At 32.7% G+C, this 20064-nt stretch overlaps 1 protein-coding gene, 1 long non-coding RNA gene and 1 pseudogene across 2 annotated transcripts; 1 reads left to right on the top strand and 2 right to left on the bottom strand.

Annotated features, from left to right (window-relative positions):
* Window positions 1–276: 276 nt before the first annotated feature.
* Window positions 277–5200, bottom strand: LOC138857611 (kelch-like protein 5). The gene is made up of 8 exons (XM_070110738.1): window positions 5101–5200; window positions 3020–3190; window positions 2592–2949; window positions 2137–2511; window positions 1760–2064; window positions 1076–1286; window positions 561–644; window positions 277–494 (listed from the first exon to the last, which is right to left on the bottom strand). Exons 2-8 carry the CDS (start codon window positions 3169–3171, stop codon window positions 309–311), a joined length of 1671 nt encoding a protein of 556 aa, XP_069966839.1. The 5' UTR covers window positions 3172–3190; window positions 5101–5200; the 3' UTR covers window positions 277–308.
* Window positions 5201–5442: 242 nt separating this feature from the next.
* Window positions 5443–6652, top strand: LOC138857612 (uncharacterized). Its single transcript, XR_011396764.1, has 2 exons — window positions 5443–6364; window positions 6426–6652. It is a non-coding gene; the product is annotated as an uncharacterized lncRNA (long non-coding RNA).
* A 6094-nt stretch (window positions 6653–12746) lies between these two features.
* Window positions 12747–18132, bottom strand: LOC138857610 (kelch-like protein 1; annotated as a pseudogene).
* Window positions 18133–20064: the final 1932 nt, after the last annotated feature.

Raw genomic sequence — 20064 nt, 5'->3', positions numbered from 1 at the left:
TTCTTTTACTCTCTTATATTTTTTATCTAAAATCAAAGCGCCATTAATAGAAGTTCTATTATAGATCTAGTACAAATATATGTACATATTACCCATGTATGTATATATTTATACCAGTAGTCGGCAAACTTGCGCATTCATACGGTTTTAGAATGAGGTACATATTACTGATTCCCCACTTTCAGTTCAAGTGCGTTTAGCACCATCTCTGCTTTCAAAATAATTAGTGAATATTTTGTTTTTATAATTTCTTTTAAGAGAATTTATTTGATAAGAATTTATTAAATAAAAAAAGGTACAATTTTTAATCATTTCGACGACAGTAAGGATTCTGGCACAACAAAACAGTTAAGTACGTTAGATTTGGGAATTGAGCATTTTTGTTGCCAACGGTTGTTATTCTCGTCATAGACTAAATGAAAGGTGCCACCAATAGCCCATAGTTTATTGTCTAGCGATACTAAAGAGCTATGGAAATCTTCCAAAGAGCAAATCTGCGAAATGTTTTTTAAAATATTTAGTTTTATACCAAGCGATTGGCAAAAATCAACTTAATATACCTGAGACCACATGTTTCGCTGAGGATCGTAACGTTCAACACTTTTATCGCCTGCAACATAAATGTGACCGTTATATGCAGCTACCTGTAATATAAAAAGTAGCAATAAATATTGTATGTAATTTTAATGGGGTAAATCAGTAACTATTTTTAGTTAGACAATGTTTTGATCACTCCTTTTGAAGCGGAGCTACTTTTCCTTCTAGCGAAGGCTTACAAAGGTGAATTCAAGTGGAATCAGTTATTGCAGCGGCAGTATGTAGTTCACAAGAAAATTTGAAAACGCTAGACCAGATATGACTTCGACTTTATTCCACATACTTAAATACATCTGCAGTAAAACAAATCCAAGAAGTCGAAATGCTTTGTGTATAGCATTAGCCTCTGAAACATGGTTTTAGCTCTTACAAATTTCAAAACTTAAGTAAATTTGTTATATGCTCTTCTTTGACTCTTCCAAGTTTAGACATAGTGAACATCCTCCTAATATTAACAATTATTTTGAATCTAACTTACACCAGGTGACCATTGGTAATCATTTCTCATATCCGCACAAGAAGTCCAAGTATTCGAATCCGGGTTGTAGCATTCGACGGATTTTGATTCAGTCCTACGATCATTTATACCGCCCACTACGTAAATTTTACCATTAAAAGTCACTGCACTGGCGCTGCATCGTCCAACATTCAAACTTTTCACGTACTCCCAACCACCGGATGTCGTATATCTGGAAATAAACAATAAAAAAAAATTAGTGCAACTATCTAAATTGAAATGTAAAGTATTGTGTTTGTTACGTTAAAGCGCGTCGACGATGAAATTGTCTAATAAAAACTTAGAATTATTCTAAAGTAGTCGCTGGTGATGTCAGAGAGTATACTCTATCTCTCTAAAGCCAGAGGCATTAAAATGTCGAGGTAATATTCTAATGTTTCATTGTCCTCTGCGCACTGCGCATTCTCTGTATCCTGTCGATTTCCCTAAATCAAGTTTCCGAAATTTAGATCTGAGAGGCTAGTGCCCTGTTCTGACCCATAATATAGTATTCAATTCCCTCCTTCTTAAATGTAGAAGCACTTTGTTTTGTCCACAATCCACACTACCCTAAAACATCTTGTCGTAAAGTGCTTTCACCATTAAGCTTAAAGTTTAGTTGTCATTGCTCCCAATTGTCATCGTTACAGATTCATACATATATACCTTTCTACGGACGACAGAGTACTATCACTATTACGACCACCAATCGCGTAGATGTTACCATCTAATTCGACAACGCAGTGTAGCCATCTTGCTACCTTCATGTTGGCCAAATGTAGCCATGTTTTATTTCGTATATTCCAGCTGCGGGCGATGTTTGATGCACCACCATTACCACCGCCAATAAATAATATATTATCATCCATTATAATAGTTCTATTAGAACTGTAATCGCTTTTTATAATCGCATATTCTTGCCACTTATCCTCAGCTTTGTTATATTGCAGCAAGTTTACATTCTTCGACGACTATTTCAAAATAATAGTGTACGTACATTAAATAAAGCTTTTAAATTTGGAACAAAAGCCGTTTGTGCTTACCCAATCATAGCAAGATGCCAACAATGTTTTCTCACCACAATTTCCAGCATTGCCCTCACGTGGTTTTGTAAATCGGATATTTATCTTTGGCCGTGCTGCAGGGTCACTGCTCCACGATAACGCCTTGAAAGCCAGTAGCTCACAACCAGGTAATGGCTGTATGTGTGTCAACAGAAAGTCGGCATCAAATTGCGTAAGCCGCAGACAAGCTATTAAAAGTGGTAGTTGTTCCTGACGCGCGGGAACATCATAACTAAACCAGCGATGTATGGCATCATAGGCATCTTTCTCACGATTTATATTCAATTTTTCCGATTCCAGAATGCATTGTAATTTTTCCACATCAAAATTCAGAAACTCATCGCTTCGACTGATCTAGTATTATCAGAAACAAAATTTCAATTACAAAAGTACCGCCATTGTTAGACATTGCGTGTACTTATATTTAGACTCACCTCCATGAAATTCTGTATTTCATGTTCGTTTATTCTTTTTTTTAAACATTCACATTGCGTTTCGCGCGCTAGCGTATGAGCAGCCTGTAATGTGAATTCATTGATATGCGTCATTAGGTAGTCCACACAACTGGTTATGATATCGTCTAATTGTAAAACGATTGCCGCCTTTAGCATCGCACCGACATTGTTAACGGTAATCAGCGCCTGGCCGGTGTAGCAAAAAGTTATTATACGCTCAAAAACATCGCTATCAATATCTGTTATTTCGATTACAGGATTAATGCCCTGATGGCCATTGAAAAGGTTCTCGAAGTAAGGACTCGCTGCTGCGAGTATCAAACGATGCGCGGGTATACTGTGCAAAAATTATAATTATATTATAAATCGTATTATTTTTTATAAGCTGAAGTCAAAGTAATACTTACATAGCCGTTGGGTTTGAAACTTTAAATGACACATCAACGAGAGACTGTTCGTCGTAGAAGACACATATTTTCTTCATTAATTTATCGATGAAATGGTTCAGCTCACTCGAATTACTCTCTAGAGCAGGTGTTTGCGCAGAACTTGTGGCCATTATTAGTTATTAAACTTTCCTTTTGTAAAGAAACAAATATTATATAAAGTATTTTAAATAAGTAAATTCATCTTGTGTAGGTATGCGGGTGTTTGAAATGGCAAGACCACTGGAAACGACGAAATATAGTTTCTAGATATCAAAACAAATTTTTCTTAAAATTATCGAAATCGGACAATAATTTATCAAATTCATATCCTATAGCTGACTTTTAAACGAAAAGATCGGTCAATCTGTGAGATATAGTATTGAATTTCAAACCGCAACCGTCGTTATAATAATGTGTCCTTGTGTAAAAAATGGGTAAAGCGGGTCATTACTTCACTTAGCCACATATAATACTAAAATAAAGATTTTCGAACAAAAATCGTGTGAATTGTCAAAATCTAGTGAACAACGATGTGTGGATTTCACCTCAGCTAGCTCGGAAGGATGCCCCAACAAAGGAGGCCACAAAAATTAAAATTCTTTTTTTTAATCGTCTTATTTTGACGCGAAGATTACAAATACAAGAGCGAAAAGTCTATTTCTTTAATACTTAAATTTTTTTGGAATAAAAAAAAAAAATTAGAAACTTAACACACTTTGCATATGTTCTTTCGTAGCTCCTTTCTACACCTAACCCTGGTCGGTCCGAAACTGGGGTGAGCATAATTCGTCTCAAACTTCTTTTTGCCCCAGCGGCCCAGTGCGGAAGAGTTGGACGATATCCTCTATTTGTCCATACCATCAGATCGCAGCGCAAAAGAAATCGTAATCGTGCCTGTTACATTTCTGCAGTATTTCTTTTCACAAGAAAATGCCTGTTTTGTTGAATTTGTAATTACAGCTATGTGATCTGAATTCTGCAGAATTTTGTCCCTCAACAACAACTAATTTATTTGTAAGTATTGTGTTATATATATTATATATACCTTTATATATGTACATATGTATGTACATTTACATGAAATATTGAAAAAAATATGCTAAATGTATTGTTTAGGTCCCCCAACTAAGGAGGCCTCAAAAATTAAATTTATTTTCTTAAATCGTCTTACTTTTAGGAACGGAAATTTTTTCAATAATTTATGTATATTTTTCAAAATTTATTTAACACACTATGCACATATCACATATTCAAGTCACTTAATTGTTGTTGTTGTAGCGGCAAAATTCTGTAGAATTCAGATCAATTATCTGTAATTACCAGTTCATTTTCTTATGAAAAAAATATATTGAAGAAATGTAACAGTCACAATTTCGTTTGCCCCGCGATCTGATGGTATGGACGAATATCGGAGATCGTCGAACTCCTTTTCGTACTGGCGGCCTTCGGCCGCGCTTCAAAAAACAACCCTGGTCGGTCCAAAACCGGGGTGTTCATAATTCAATCGCGTCAAACTCCTTTTCGCTGCTCTCAAGCTCAATGATGATTTTCATCACGATGCAGAGTATGTAATAAAAGAGGCGTAAATAAACCAAAAAACTTGAACAATATGTGATTTTTTCAAAGAAAAAATAAAACAATTAATTTGAATGTATCACAATTTTTTATTTGTAATGCATATTTATAAAACTAAATAAAAAAAGCTTTTTTTGAAAAAATTTAGAAAAAAAAAAAAAAAAGCAGAAATATTGAAAAAATTCACTTTCCGCTCACGGATTTGTAATCTACGCGTAAAAATAAGACGATTTAAAAAAAAAATACATTTTTGAGGCCTCCTTCGTTGGGGGACTTAAACTGTACATTTACCGAAATTACACTGTCACTTTGAATTCGGGGATTTACCAAATTAAATAGTGGAAATTAAACACACTGAGCGCTATAATTATTCAGCGCTCCCACATGTAATAATAGAGTGTAGAAATAATAATCGAAATGAGTAAAACTTATGCTTTCTGATAAATCAACATTTAAGTTATATATTTTTGTATATACATACTTACGGATATATTGTATATAAGTACACTCGTCACAACACAACAACTTTAAGAAAACTGAACTTATTCGCTTAGCTACTCACGCTATACTGCCGCTATAAAATTATGCTATATCCGAGTTATTAAGAACAACGATAACTTAGAGAAGAGATCGCTTTGTGCCGTTTCACACAGGGATTCAAAAGAGTCTGAGTTTTTTCAAATTTTCTTTTGGTGTCGCTCTGGGCATTCACACGGTCAAAAAGAGTCCAGCAACTCGAGTCTAGTTTTTCTGCATTCCTTTTCACAAAATTTTCGTAAATATTTGTGCGGTTCGACTGTGCAACACCGCGCAACACTGCGTGCTGCGTATTTCATTTGTATGTTGAGATGATGGTCACACATTTTGCTTGCAATGAATTACCATGAATATGGTAGAACAATATGCATAATACAAGTACCTACCCGCTAAATAGTTTCAAAGAAATACTAAAGACGGGAATTCCCTAATCCACAAGAATGTATTGAATATCCGCTACTAATATTTTCAAGGCCAAATTTATAATAGGAATTTCCTAATCTTTAAGTATTAAAAACTCATAATTTCTTTACTCCGTATTAAAAATTCATAATTTCTTTACTCCATAATCTATATCTTAATTTTCTCCTTATTTACAATTTGTCATAATATTTCTATTATTCTATGCATACGTATTTGCATATTACATACAAAAATAGATAACAGAACTCAAATTTGCGATCGAATTCATTTGAAACCGAGCGCTCTTGCAACCATTCAAAGGATTTGAAAGTGAAAAGGAATGCTGAAAAGGGTAGCAGCGAGCTGTTACGAACAAGAACACAAAGCGTGCCACCCGAACACGAGTGGCACGGTCCCTTCGTCTTTCCTCGTCGTCCCCTCGCCCACAATAAACTGGTATGAGACTCTTTTGAATCCCTGTGTGAAACGGCACTTTGTACTTGCGTCAAAATTACATACAACCCTACAAGAAACTGCTGATGGGTTCACCAATGCACTCACATTTATTAGGTCAGTACTGACAGTCAAATGAACAGTAAAATGACCATCAATGTTTACGATTTTTCCAAAAGCAAGTTCTATAGACGTCGAAAGGAGGCAGCATACATAGAAGTTTCGAGAAGTTGTGAAATACTTGTGTAGCTGTTATTTGGTGCGATAAACCAAAAGTGTTGCGTGCTTCTGTGCAATAACAATTTTGGTTTTATTAAAAATAAATAAATAACAAAGGAGTTTTAAAATATAATATACGTAAGTTATTATTAAGTTTAAAATAAAATTATATTTTTAGTTAATTTTCATTTTTATTAAGGCATTTTTAAATTCCGATATTCATGAACTGGAGAAATGCGTACAGCAGAGCTTTTGAGAGTAGCAAGCATGGAATTGTGAAAATTTCTTTTCATAACTTATTATTTAAATATATATTTTTGTTACACTCTTTTTTTTATATATATGTATATTATTATAGCTAATTTTAATGAAAAGTTTTGAATTTATTAAAGAAATAAAAATTATATTGTCTACTGCGCAAAATAATTTTTCATTTGTGATAGATTTACAGTCATAACTGACAATTTTCAGCTATGATGGATTTATGGTGAGCAATGACTCAGAAAAAGACATGAGAGTGAGCAGTATAGATATATAGCGAATCACACACATGCGTTTGTTTACATCAGTTTTTGCACAAGGATCTTAAGAAAATGATAGAAACTTTGTTCTGCGCGATGACAAAATTTTTTCAGCTATGACTGTCATATTACCTTTTAGATGACCGTCACTGTTCTTGTAGGGAAGCCTTTGTTTTGATCAGCTTTGGAGACTGTTAAATAATTCCATCAACGCTTAAGTGTGTTGGTGTCGTCGGCTTTTGTCGGTTACACGTACATAAACTGACCTGTTGTCGGCCCTGCTAGATGAAATTTTTGATAATTGAATTTGGCGGCCGCTAAGTGCCAGTTCACACACGCACTCTTTTGTAACCCAAGTCGGTTTATTGTGGGCGAGGGGACGACGAGAAAAGACCAAGAGACCGTGCCACTCATGCTCGGGTGGCACGCTTTGTGATCTAGTTCGTAACAGCAACGCTACGCAATTCAGCATTCCTTTTCATTTTGAAATTATTTTCATGGTTGCAATAGCGCTTGGTTTCGAATGAATATATACGACATGTTAGGAAATTTGAATGTTGTTATCTATTTTTTGTATATTTACATAAAATATTAAGACGCTTCCATATTTATTTCTTTTAACCGCAAATTTTAGTTCGAATATCATTTTATTTAAAAGAAGAATTGTAATTAATTTATGAATGTTTTAAAAAAAAAGAGAAAAAAATATGGAGCAAAAAATTATGGGTTTTTAATACTTCACGAAAGATTGGGAAATTCCTGTCACAAATTTGGCCTTGAAAATATTAGTAGCGGGTATTCAATACATTCTGGTGGATTAGGAAATTCCCGACTTACGTATTTCTTTGAACTATTATGTGGGTATTATGCATATTGTTCTACCACATTCATGGAAATTCATTGCAACTAAAGTGTGAGACCACCATCCTAACATACAAATGAAATATGCAATACACTCTACGTGTCGCGTAGCAGAATCGTACAAACATTTGCGAACATTTTTATGAAAAGGAATGACAGAAAAACTCGATTCGATTTGCTGGACTCTTTTGCTCGTGTGAACGCGCGGAGCGACAATAATGAGTTCGCATAGAAATATAGAGAAGACAGAGGAGTTTAAAAAAACGTTAAAAGAAAGTTCTTTTAAGTTCTCTGCAGACACATCACTTCTCCCCGAACATGTCTTTGCCCACAAGCGTCTTTTCGAAGAATTTTCTGAAGTTCCTTCTAGAGGGTAACAGTGACAACACCGCAATTTTTAAATATTTTTCCGTGGCTCGCAAAAATCTGCGCCATTATTTATGCATGTTCATATATAAACATACATATTTACAATGATTAACCGGCAAAGCTGTTAGAGCGTCAAGGGAAGCGATGGCACTCGGCGAGCGTTCGTATATTTTTTCGGCACAGCTCGGATTTTCTACCAACAACACAATGTTGCGATGCTTTCTCGTCGCGTCAGTCCTGCGGCACATTGACGCTTTGACGTGAAAGCAGAAAACGTGAGCTTCGGTCATTGGTTGTCCGTGTCAACGGAGATTTTAAATGAAGTAAAGAGTGTACATATTTACATACAAAGTTGTGTGTAGACAAATTTACAAACATGGGTATGGTTCTTTCATATTTATTTGTTGATATGCACACATAATTATATACTGATGTACATATGTATGAGCATAAGTACATATGTATGTATGTGCGACCGCTTCGGCTTTTCAGATGTTATCAAAACTTTTAATGACCAAAGGAAATAAATACATATGTATACATAAATATTTTATTTATAAAATCTAGGTAAGTATATAAATTAAATATTTAGGTAATAATGTAATCCTTACTTTGATAGGTACATACTTATGTATGTATTTCTATTTCGGAAGATTTTATGGAATTTATCGTGATTCATGAAATACATAAATCAATTTGAACACATGTATGTAATTCATATTCAAGTTAACGGCAGGCTCCACACAACAGCTTTACGGTAACTGTATACAAAATATTACTTAAGCTTTGTAATAATGCAGTCGCATGCTTTTTCCTTTCTGAATGGAATAATACATTCTTATATAGCTGGTGGCCCTCACACGAAGATAACTGTAAACTAAACAGAACGCTTAACGTTCTGCTGAAATATGCCGTATAAGCTAATATTGTAATTGACACTCTCTTATTGTAAGAATAAATCATTATTGTGAAAGAGCTTTAAGTAAATAAGAAAAATGTATAAGTAAGAGTAAGTTGTAAATAAAGCGTTTAGTATGTAGGGAAGTTAATTTCCATGCTCATATATTATGTAAACAAACATATTTACGATGGTTTGTCGGCAAAGCTGTTAGAGCGGCAAGGGAAGCGGTGAAAATCGGCAGCCGTTCGTTATTGTTTTTTCGGCTCAGCTCGAATTTTCTACCAACAAAATGTTATGACGCTTTGTCGTCACACAAACACTCGTCAATACTTCGACTCTTTGACATAAAAACAAAAACATGAGCTTCGGCCATTGGTTGTCCGTAGTGGCGGATCCACGAGGGGCTTGAATTATAGTTCGGTAATAATAAAATATTGAAGACAAAATTTATATAGTTAACAGATCGATTCACAGAGTCCGCTACTGTCATAAAATCAGAGCGCGGAAAATAATTCTAATTCAAATTCAGAAGAATATACGAAGTAATATTAATATTGAAAATATGTTGGATTATTCCATCCAGAAAGAAATTCTGTATCTGCCACTGGTTGTTCGGGACAACGGAAATTTCGCATGAAGCCATTAGTGTACATATTTACATACAAAGTTGTGTGTAGACAAATTTACAAACATTATGCGTTCTTTCATATTTATTTACATGCACACATAATTATATACAGTCAAAGACAAAAGTTTAAATGCACCAATAAAATTTAACTTTTTATTGAAAAAAACTATTTTAACAAAAAATGTAAGTAGGAAGTTTATTTATAGTAAATTATTTACTTGCATTGAAATTAAAAAAAAAAAAACCTTCAATGTAGCTTTCATAACGGTAAATTCATCAAAAACATAAAATGTTTTATGTTAAATCATAACTTCTTGGTGACCATTCAATGTCGCAATTTCTTGAAATTATCGAATCTCCTAACTTTTCTCGCAATAATTCTGTGCAGGATGTAGCCACGTCTTGTTGGTAGATGTTCTCAAGATCAACTACTTCCAATTGCGGCCATAAAAAGTTGGTTATCATCGATCTATACCGCTCTTCATTGTCAGTAACGGTGTTCCCAGCTTCATTTGGAAAGAAGTACGGGCCGATGATTCCACCAGACCAAAAACCACACCAAACTGTTATTCATGAATAATTTATGGATATTCTTCGCACCAGAATCGACAGTTCTGTTTATTAACCGCACCACTCACCATAACCATAGCGACCATAAAATGGCAAAAGCGCCATTGGAGAACGGTTATTTTGGTAATAAATTTGAATAATTTGTAAACGTTGTTCTTATCTATATCTTTCCATGATGAAATTGTAAGCATTACTGAATATAATGAAAAAAAAATACAGATCAGGACATATTAACAATGGCCGAAACGACACTTAGAAACCATACCATGCGTATTGGAAAACCCTATATATGCAGAATATCTTTAAATTATATACAAAGTCGTTTGCGCATTGTAAATAAACGAATATGTAAGCGTACATTTCTTAACATTGAAATTAGCATTATTTTTCTCATTTAACACTCAAAATGCTCAATTCTGTTATTTTCGAGTCCGCAGAGGTTAAAAACTGGTGAAATCCACTTATAATTTTTTAGTGGTGAAATTAGAGAACATAAATGATTATTAATTTTATTTTATTTTTATTTTTATTTTTATTACAAAAGTCTATTTTATTTCAATACTAATTTCAGTTGATTTTCCTATAGAAATTTGACTGGCGTAGAAGCAAATGTGCAACAGGACATACATACATATATTATGTCGTTTACACATTTGTATGTATTTTTATGTAGATATGTACACTCATTACTTCATGTGAAATCTCCGTTGACACATTTTTTGCTTTTATGTCAAAGAGTCAATCTGTCGAAGAACTGACGCGACGACAAAGCGTCACAACATTGTGTTGTTGGTAGAAAATCCGAGATGTGCCATACACACTCTTACAAACATACATCGCATATGGGCAAGTGCAAAGTCAATGTGTGTACAAAAAAAATCGAACGTACTTACATAAATTCTTTGACAAATACAGTCAATCCCGGTTAAGTGCCAAAACCAAAGATGCAGATTTTTTGTGCTTTGTAGTACATAAGCGGTTGTGGTACTTAAGCGAGTGGTACCAAAAAAAATTATTTCTATGTATTTAAAAAAAAATTACCGTTTTCTTTAAAAAATTAAGAAAAAAAAAGTGAGATGCAGCAAGACACCGGCAGATAAGAGGGATTGGAGGAGTAATACTTAACCGGGGTTTACTGTATACATAAATCAGAGGAATATTGAATATTTTCTTTAAAAAGTTTCTTGAATTGTAAATCGACAAATTTACTATGTTGTCACTTTTATTCTAAAATATTTTAATACTCATATTTGCGGGGTTGTCACTTTTCCCTTCTAGAGGGAATATCAGAAATTTGTTCAATTTATGATTTTTAGCTTTTGCCATCGTCGCGAAAAGACGCTTGTAGGCAAACGCATGCTCGGGGAGATGTGTAAGGCGTTTGCTTTTATGAATGAAACGACTTAGCTTATTGCTTGTGCGCCAGCGTTCATGAATGAAAATGTTGTTGGTGTGTGATTTACTACAAATTTAGGATTTGTCAATTTGGCTGCCATATTGATTTCTGGTGCTGATGCTATTTGAGACAATTGTTGTTTTTGTACAACAATGTTTGTATTTTTCCTATTGGCTGACGTACTTACATTTGTACGCTTAAATGTATGTAGATTTGTGTATGCATTACTTATTTTGCGCGGTCATATGCATATTTGTACATACATACTTACATATAGAGCAGTGCGCTCACATGTATTTATTGATAATTGATAATATATTATTATATTATATAATATAACATATTGATGTACATACATAAATTATTAGTTCTGTAAAAATTGAAATTAGAAAATTATGAAAATAGTAAAATATCATTTTTTGCATAATTTTTCACATTTTATCAATGTAGCATTTGTGCAAAAAATCATATTTTATCAATTTTTTATCATAAAAATCGTTTATATGGCAAAAAAAAATTCATGCATACTTATGTGAAGTGGCATTTGTATTTCTTGTTTTCTCATTCATTTCATTTCATTTTTCTCTTTATGTTGGGAGATACGTATTTTGTCAGAGAACGTTGTTATAAATTCTCATTTCTTTTAAATAACAGCAAATACTACAGAAAATGGTGAACTCCTTGATCTCAATTTTTCAGCCAACCAATCGAGCATCATACAAAATTCAATTTGCACCTTCTCATTGTTTTAAGTTCTCTGGTTCAAGCCCCTAAGTACTAAATATGTGGACCCCAGTGCCTATAGTTGACCTTCTACTGAAAATGTCAGCCAATCCACAAAGAAATCTCAAACGAGTATACCATTTGACTTTGCGAGAGTATAAAATGTTCGGTTACATCCGAACTTAGCTCTTCCTTACTTGTTTTTATTTAACGTTATTTTCTTAACCTTTCTATTATTTTCGTAACTGTGGTTGTAATAAGAGTACTGTTAATTTTTGTGTCCACCACTGTTAGCGATCACACTCTCAAGTGTGCCGTTCTTCTTTTACTCTCTTATATTTTTTATCTAAAATCAAAGCGCCATTAAAGAAGTTCTATTATAGATCTAGTACATATATATGTACATATTACCCATGTATGTATATATTTATACCAGTAGTCGGCAAACTTGCGCATTCATACGGTTTTAGAATGAGGTACATATTACTGATCCCTGACTTTCAGTTCAAGTGCGTTAAGCACCATCTCTGCTTTCAAAATAATTATGAAGATTTTGTTTTTATTATTTATTATTTCTCATAAGAGAATTTATTTGAAAAGAATTTATTAAATAAAAAAGGTACAATTTTGAATCATTTCGACGACAGTAAGGATTCTGGCACAACAAAACAGTTCTCCACGTATGTTTTGGGACATGAGCATTTTTGTTGCCAACGATTATTATGCTCGTCATAGACTGATACACATGCCTCCGAAGAACATTCTGAGTGGTTCCAAATAGCCCATAGTTTATTGTCTAGCGATACTAAAGACCTATTGTTACCATCCAAAGAGCAAATCTGCGAAATGTTTTTAAAATTATTTAGTTTTATACCAAGCGATTGGCAAAAATCAACTTAATATACCTGAGACCACATGTTTCGCTGAGGATCGTAACGTTCAACACTTTTATCGCCTGCAACATAAATGTGACCGTTATGTACAGCTACCTGTAATATAAGAAGTAGCAATAAATATTGTATGTAATTTTAATGGGGTAAATCAGTAACTATTTTTAGTTAGACAATTTTTTGATCACTCCTTTTGAAGCGGAGCTACTTTTGCTTCTAGCGAAGGCTTACAAAGGTGAATTCAAGTTGAATCAGTTATTCCAGCGGCAGAATGTAGTTCACAAGAAAATTTGAAAACTCTAGACCGGATATGAATCCGCATACTTAGATGCATCCGCAGTAAAAGAAAAAAGCTTTGGGTATAGCATTAGCCTCTGAAACATGGTTTTAGCTCTTACAAATTTCAAAACTTAAGTAAATTTGTTATATGCTCTTCTTTGACTCTTCCAAGTTTAGACATAGTGAACATCCTCCTAATATTAACAATTATTTTGAATCTAACTTACACCAGGTGGCTGTTGGTAATCATTTCTCATGTCCGTACAAGAATTCCAAGTATTCGAATCCGGGTTGTAGCATTTAACGGATTTTGAGCAAGTCTTTTCAATACCGCCCACTATGTAAATTTTACCATTCAAAGTCACTGCACTGGCGTTGGGTCGTCCAACCATCAAATTTTTCACGAACTCCCAACCACCGGATGTCGTATATCTGGAAATAAACAATAAAAAAAAATTAGTGCAACTATCTAAATTGAAATATAAAGTATTGTGTTTGTTACGTTAAAGCGCGTCGACGATGAAATTGTCTAATAAAAACTTAGAATTATTCTAAAGTAGTCGCTGTGATGTCAGAGAGATAGAGTATACCTATAGAGGCATTAAAATGTCGAGGTAATATTCTAATGTTTCAATGTCCTCTGCGCACTGTGCATGCTCTGTATCCTGTCGATTTCCCTGAATTTAGTTTCCGAAATTTAGATCTGAGAGGCTAGTGCCCTGTTCTGACCCATAATATAGTATTCAATTCCCTCCTTCTTAAATGTAGAAGCACTTTGTTTTGTCCACAATCCACACTACCCTAAAGCATCTAGTCTAAAGTGCTTTCAACGTTAAGCTTAAAGTTAACCTTTAATTGTCAATGCTCCCAATCGTCATCGTTACAGATTTATACATATATACCTTTCTACCGACGACAGAGCATTATTACCATCAGCACCACCAATCGCGTAGATGTTACCATCTAATTCGACAACGCAGTGTAGCCATCTTGCTACCTTCATGTTGGGCAAATTTCGCAATGTTTTATTTCGTATATTCCAGCTGCGGGCGATGTTTGATGCATCACTTTTAAAACCGCCAATAAATAATATATTATCATCCTTTATAATAGTTCTATAAGAACTGTAATCGTTTTTTATAATCGCATATTCTTGCCACTCATTCTTAGCTTTGTTATATTGCAGCAAGTTTACATTGTTCGACGGCTATTTCAAAATAATAGTGTACGTACATTAAATAAAGCTTTTAAATTTGGAACAAAAGCCGTTTGTGCTTACCCAATCAATGCAAACTGCCAACAATGTTTTCTCCCCACAATTTCCAGCATTGACCCCACGTGGTTCTGTAAATCGGATATTTATCTTTGGCCGTGATGCAGGGTCATTGCTCCATAATGACGCCTTGAAAGCCAGTAGCTCACAACCAGGTAATGGCTGTATGTGTGTCAACAGAAAGTCGGCATCGCATTGCGTAAGCCGCAGACAAGCTATTAAAAGTGGTAGTTGTTCCTGACGCGCGGGAACATCATAACTAAACCAGCGATTTATGGCATCATAGGCATCTTCCTCACGATTTATATTCAATTTGTCCGATTCCAGAATGCATTGTAATTTTTCCACATCAAAATTCAGAAACTCATCGCTTCGACTGATCTAGTATTATCAGAAACAAAATTTCAATTACAAAGTACCGCCATTGTTAGACATTGCGTGTACTTATATTTAGACTCACCTCCATGAAATTCTCTCTTTCATGTTCGTTTATTCTTTTTTTTAAACATTCACATTGCGTTTCGCGCGCTAGCGTATAAGCAGCCTGTAATGTGTATTCATTGATATGTGTCATTAGGTAGTCCACATAACTGGTTATGATATCGTCTAATTGTAAAACGATTGCCGCCTTTAGCATCGCACCGACATTGCGACGGTAAACAGAGCCTGGTGGCCGGTATAGCAAAAGGCGCAATACGCTCAAAAACATCGCTATCAATATCTGTTATTTCGATTACAGGATTAATGCCCTGATGGCCATTGAAAAGGTTCTCGAAGTAAGGGCTCGCTGCTGCGAGTATCAAACGATGCGCGGGTATACTGTGCAAAAATTATTATTATATTATAAATCGTATTATTTTTTATAAGCTGAAGTCAAAGTAATACTTACATAGCCGTTGGGTTTGAAACTTTAAATGACACATCAATGAGAGACTGTTCGTCGTAGAAGACACATATTTTCTTCATTAATTTATCGATGAAATGGTTCAGTTCACTCGAATTACTCTCTAGAGCAGGTGTTTGTGAAGAACTTGTGGCCATTATTAGTTATTAAACTTTCCTTTTGAAAAAAGAAACAAATATTGTATAAAATATTTTAAATAAGTAAATTCATCTTGTGTAGGTATGCGGGTGTTTGAAATGGCAAGGCCACTGGAAACGACGAAATATAGTTTCTAGATATCAAAACAAATTTTTCTTAAAATTATCGAAATCGGACAATAATTTATCAAATTCATATCCTATAGCTGACTTTTAAGCGAAAAGATCGGTCAATCTGTGAGATATAGTATTGAATTTCAAACCGCAACCGTCGTTATAATAATGTGTCCTTGTGTTAAAAATGGGTAAAGGCGGGTCATTACTTCACTTAGCCACATATAATACTAAAATAAAGATTTTCGAACAAAAAAAATAAATAAAAAAAAAGCTGGGGAAAGGCGTATGGATTGGTTTAATTGTGTTGGTTATTATTTCATCGTCACTGTCTTTCTCATTCCCTGTTTTTACCGAATTTGATCAGAGAACGTAGATATATCGAAAAGGTTCAATTGCGGACAATCGTGTGAATTGTCAAAATCTAGTGAACCACGATGTGTGGATTTCACCTCAGCTAGCTCGGAAGGATGCCCCAACGAAGGAGGCCACAAAAACTAAAATTTTTTATTTTAAATCGTCTTATTTTAACGCGAAGATTACAAATACAAGAGCGGAAAGTCGATTTCTTTAATACTTAAATTTTTTTGGAATTAAAAAACAAAAAAAAAATTGAAACTTAATACACTTTGCATATGTTCTTTCGTAGCTCCTTTCTACACCTAACCCTGGTCGGTCCAAAACTGGGGTGAGCATAATTCATTCGTCTCGAACTTCTTTCTGCCGCGCTCCAAAGAGTAACCAGTGCGGAAAAGAGTTGGACGATCTCCTCTATTTGTCCATACCATCAGATCGCAGCGCAAAAGAAATCGTAATCGTGCCTGTTACATTTCTGCAGTATTTCTTTTCACAAGAAAATGCCTGTTTTGTTGAATTTGTAATTACAGCTACGTGATCTGAATTCTGCAGAATATTGTCGCTCAACAACAACTAATTTATTTGTAAGTATTGTGTTATATATACCTTTATATATGTATGTACATTTACATGAAATATTGAAAAAAATATACGTCCCTCTTACGGATTTGTAATCTTCGCGTCAAAATAAGACGATTTAAAATAAAATATACATTTTTGAGGCCTCCTTCGTTGGGGGACTTAAACTGTACATTTACCGAAATTTCACTGTCACTTCGAATTCGGGGATTTACCAAATTAAAAAGTGGAAACTAAACCCATTATTAAGCGCTCCCAAATGCATAGTATGCAACATAGATAAAATGATGCAAAACTCCTCTCTTTGCCTTCTGAGAGAGCTCATGAACTTTCAGTGCTGCCAAGAAAAACCACGAGTTCATGAGCTACTGAACAGATGACAACCAAAACAATGAACTACCACTAAAAATCCCGCAAAAATAAAATGCGAAATCAGTGGGTAATTTGTGAGATCAGATTTTTTTGGTGACTTTTACGTATATTTATAATCTTTATTTAAAGAGTTTTAACATAGTTTCGTTTTTAAGAAAGAACGGGTATTTTGTCGCAGAGCATTGGTTTGCTTAGCAGTACCAATTGTCAACGTATATACATATTTTGGTTAGAATTCCCAGCATATGTTATGTAAAATTTGACTTCCGAATAAATTATCAAAAGATATTAGTTTATTGAGTATATAAAAAAGAAATAAGGTTCATGTTTAGGTTGTAAGTGTTTTGAAATAATAGAATATTTTGTTAAATTTAGTTTTAAACAATAATTGTGAAAAACTTTTGTGATTAAAATATCCATGTACATATATTTAGACGTCATATAGGATATCTAGCTTGTTAAACTTATTTTAATTATGTATATTTTTCTCTAAAATGGAAACCGAAAAATACCCAAGAAACACATTAAAAAATTCCAAAACGTATTTCTTTCACTAGTGGCAGCATTGTCAAATGTTATAAAAAATGTAGACTTTGGCAGTGCTCTCTCAAATCAAAGAGTTTCGGATCATTTTATCCATGGTGGTGAGTGTTTATTTACATTGCACTTTCATAAGATAGGTCTTATCAGCTGAAGTACGGAAGGGAGGAATGTCGGTGACTGTTTGAGCTATAAGCACTCCTAAATGTTGACTCATACTTTGCGTCAGACCGGATGAGGTCTCGGCACAGAATGCATAGTACTTGTATGTTCATAAGAACTGTTCTTTTTTGTTCTACAAATATGCAATAAAGTGTAGAAACAATAATCGAAATGAGTAACACTTATCCTTTCCGATAAATCAACATTTAAGTTATATATTTTTGTATATACATTCTTACGGATATATTGTAGGTATAAAAGTGCAGTCGTCACAACACAACAAATTTAAGAAAACTGAACTCATTCGCTTCGCTACTCACGCTATACTGCAGTTAAAACATTTTTCTATGGCTCTGTGTTGATCCAGAGAACTTAGAACAACGAGAAGGTGCAAATTGAATTTTGTATGATGCTCGATTTGTTGGCTGAAAAATTGAGATCAAGGAGTTCACCAATTTCTGTAGTATTTGCTGTTATTTAAAAGAAATGAGAATTTATAACAACGTTCCCTGACAAATTACGTATCTCCCAACATAAAGAGAAAAATGAAATGAAATGAATGAGAAAACAAAAAATACAAATGCCACTTCACATATGCATGATTATTTTTTGCCATATAAACGATTTTTATGATAAAAAATTGATAAAATATGATTTTTTTTGCACAAATGAGGCATGATAAAATGTGAAAGATTATGCAAAAAATATATATTTTACTTTTTTAATAATTTTCTAATTTCAATTGTTACAGAATTAATAATTTATGTATATACATATGTACATCAATATGTTATATTATATAATATAATATAATGATATATCACTTATCAATAAGTACATGTGCGCGCACTGCTCTATATGTAAGTATGTAGGTACAAATATGCTTATGAATAAAAAAAACCAAAAAACTTAATAAAAATTGTTGGTTTAAACATTTACAAAAATTAAAAAAAAATTAGTAATAGTAAAAAAATACTTAAAAAGTTAAAAAAAAATTAAAACTAAAAAAAGAAAAAAAAATTTACTAAATTTAAATAAAATTTTCAAAAATTAAATTCAAAACAATGACACAGATATTATTCAAAACAAACAAAAACTCAAATAAAAAAGTAGTCATAATAAGAATAAAAAAATTGTAATTTAAAAATTAAATTTTTTATTTAAATTCAAAAATGGTTCCTTAAAAATCATGGTTTTTATAAGTTAATGAAACTGAAAAATTAGGCCAATTTCTCAATAAATCTATTAACGCTTAACTTTCTTTTGTAAACTTCCGTTTTTTAATTCTCAATAAGTTTTATAAAAAAAAATAAAAATAAAAAATAACTAATAAAAAATTAATAAAATACAAATAAAAAAAAACTAACAAAACTAAATAAAAATAAATAATTTGTTTAAAAAAATAAAAAAAAACAAATTTTTAAAAATCATATTTTTGCACAAAATTATTTTTAATCTTCGGTTTAACTTTTTGATAATTTTTTCTTAAAAAAGAAACTAAACAATTTATTTTAATTTTCTTGATTGTTTTTTTTTAAAAATTGTGTTTTTTAAAGTTCATGAAACAAAAAAATATTAAGTGGATTTCTTAATAAAAATAAATTTCTTTTATGAAATTCCATTTCCTAATTCTAATTTGTTTTATTAATGCCCTAAAAATTCGGTAAATAAAATAAAAAAGTTTTAATTTTCAATTCAATAATTCAATTTCTTTAAGTAATGCTAATTTTTATTAGTGTACGAATTTAGTGAATCTATCCGATTTTCTAATTATTACAGTTTTACTTTCTCCTATGTAAATAATATTCTTTTTAAATATTTTCAATATTAAGGTTTATTACAATTATTCAATTTTACTTCTATTAAAAAAATATCAACAAAGAGTTAAGTAATAAAAAAAAGTTTCACAAATTTTTAATTTAATTTTTTTGTTGACTAAAATAATTTTTTGTTTAAAAAATAGTTTGTATAACAAAATAACTGCAGTACTGTTTAAATTTAATTTAGAAAATTTATGATATGAACTTCATTTAGGCTTTTTAAGCACTAATTTCATTAAATTGTTTTTTTTTTTAACCATCCTATTGTTTTTGGGTTTGGACCTCTTTCAGAACTTTGCGGGATAACAATACATACACAACCATATATATATTAGTATTAACTCAATTAAATTTTATTTATCGTTTCTTCTCTCTTTTCAAACACCGTTTTACTGTATTACTTTTTAGTTTGCCAAATACAGAATATAATTATTGCGTTAAG

This window comes from Bactrocera oleae, chromosome 5 (genome assembly GCF_042242935.1).
Source record: "Bactrocera oleae isolate idBacOlea1 chromosome 5, idBacOlea1, whole genome shotgun sequence".
In the NCBI taxonomy this organism is placed as follows: domain Eukaryota; kingdom Metazoa; phylum Arthropoda; class Insecta; order Diptera; family Tephritidae; genus Bactrocera; species Bactrocera oleae.
The sequence above is the reverse complement of the archived record's forward strand: the minus strand, read 5'-3'. Positions and strand labels throughout refer to the sequence as shown.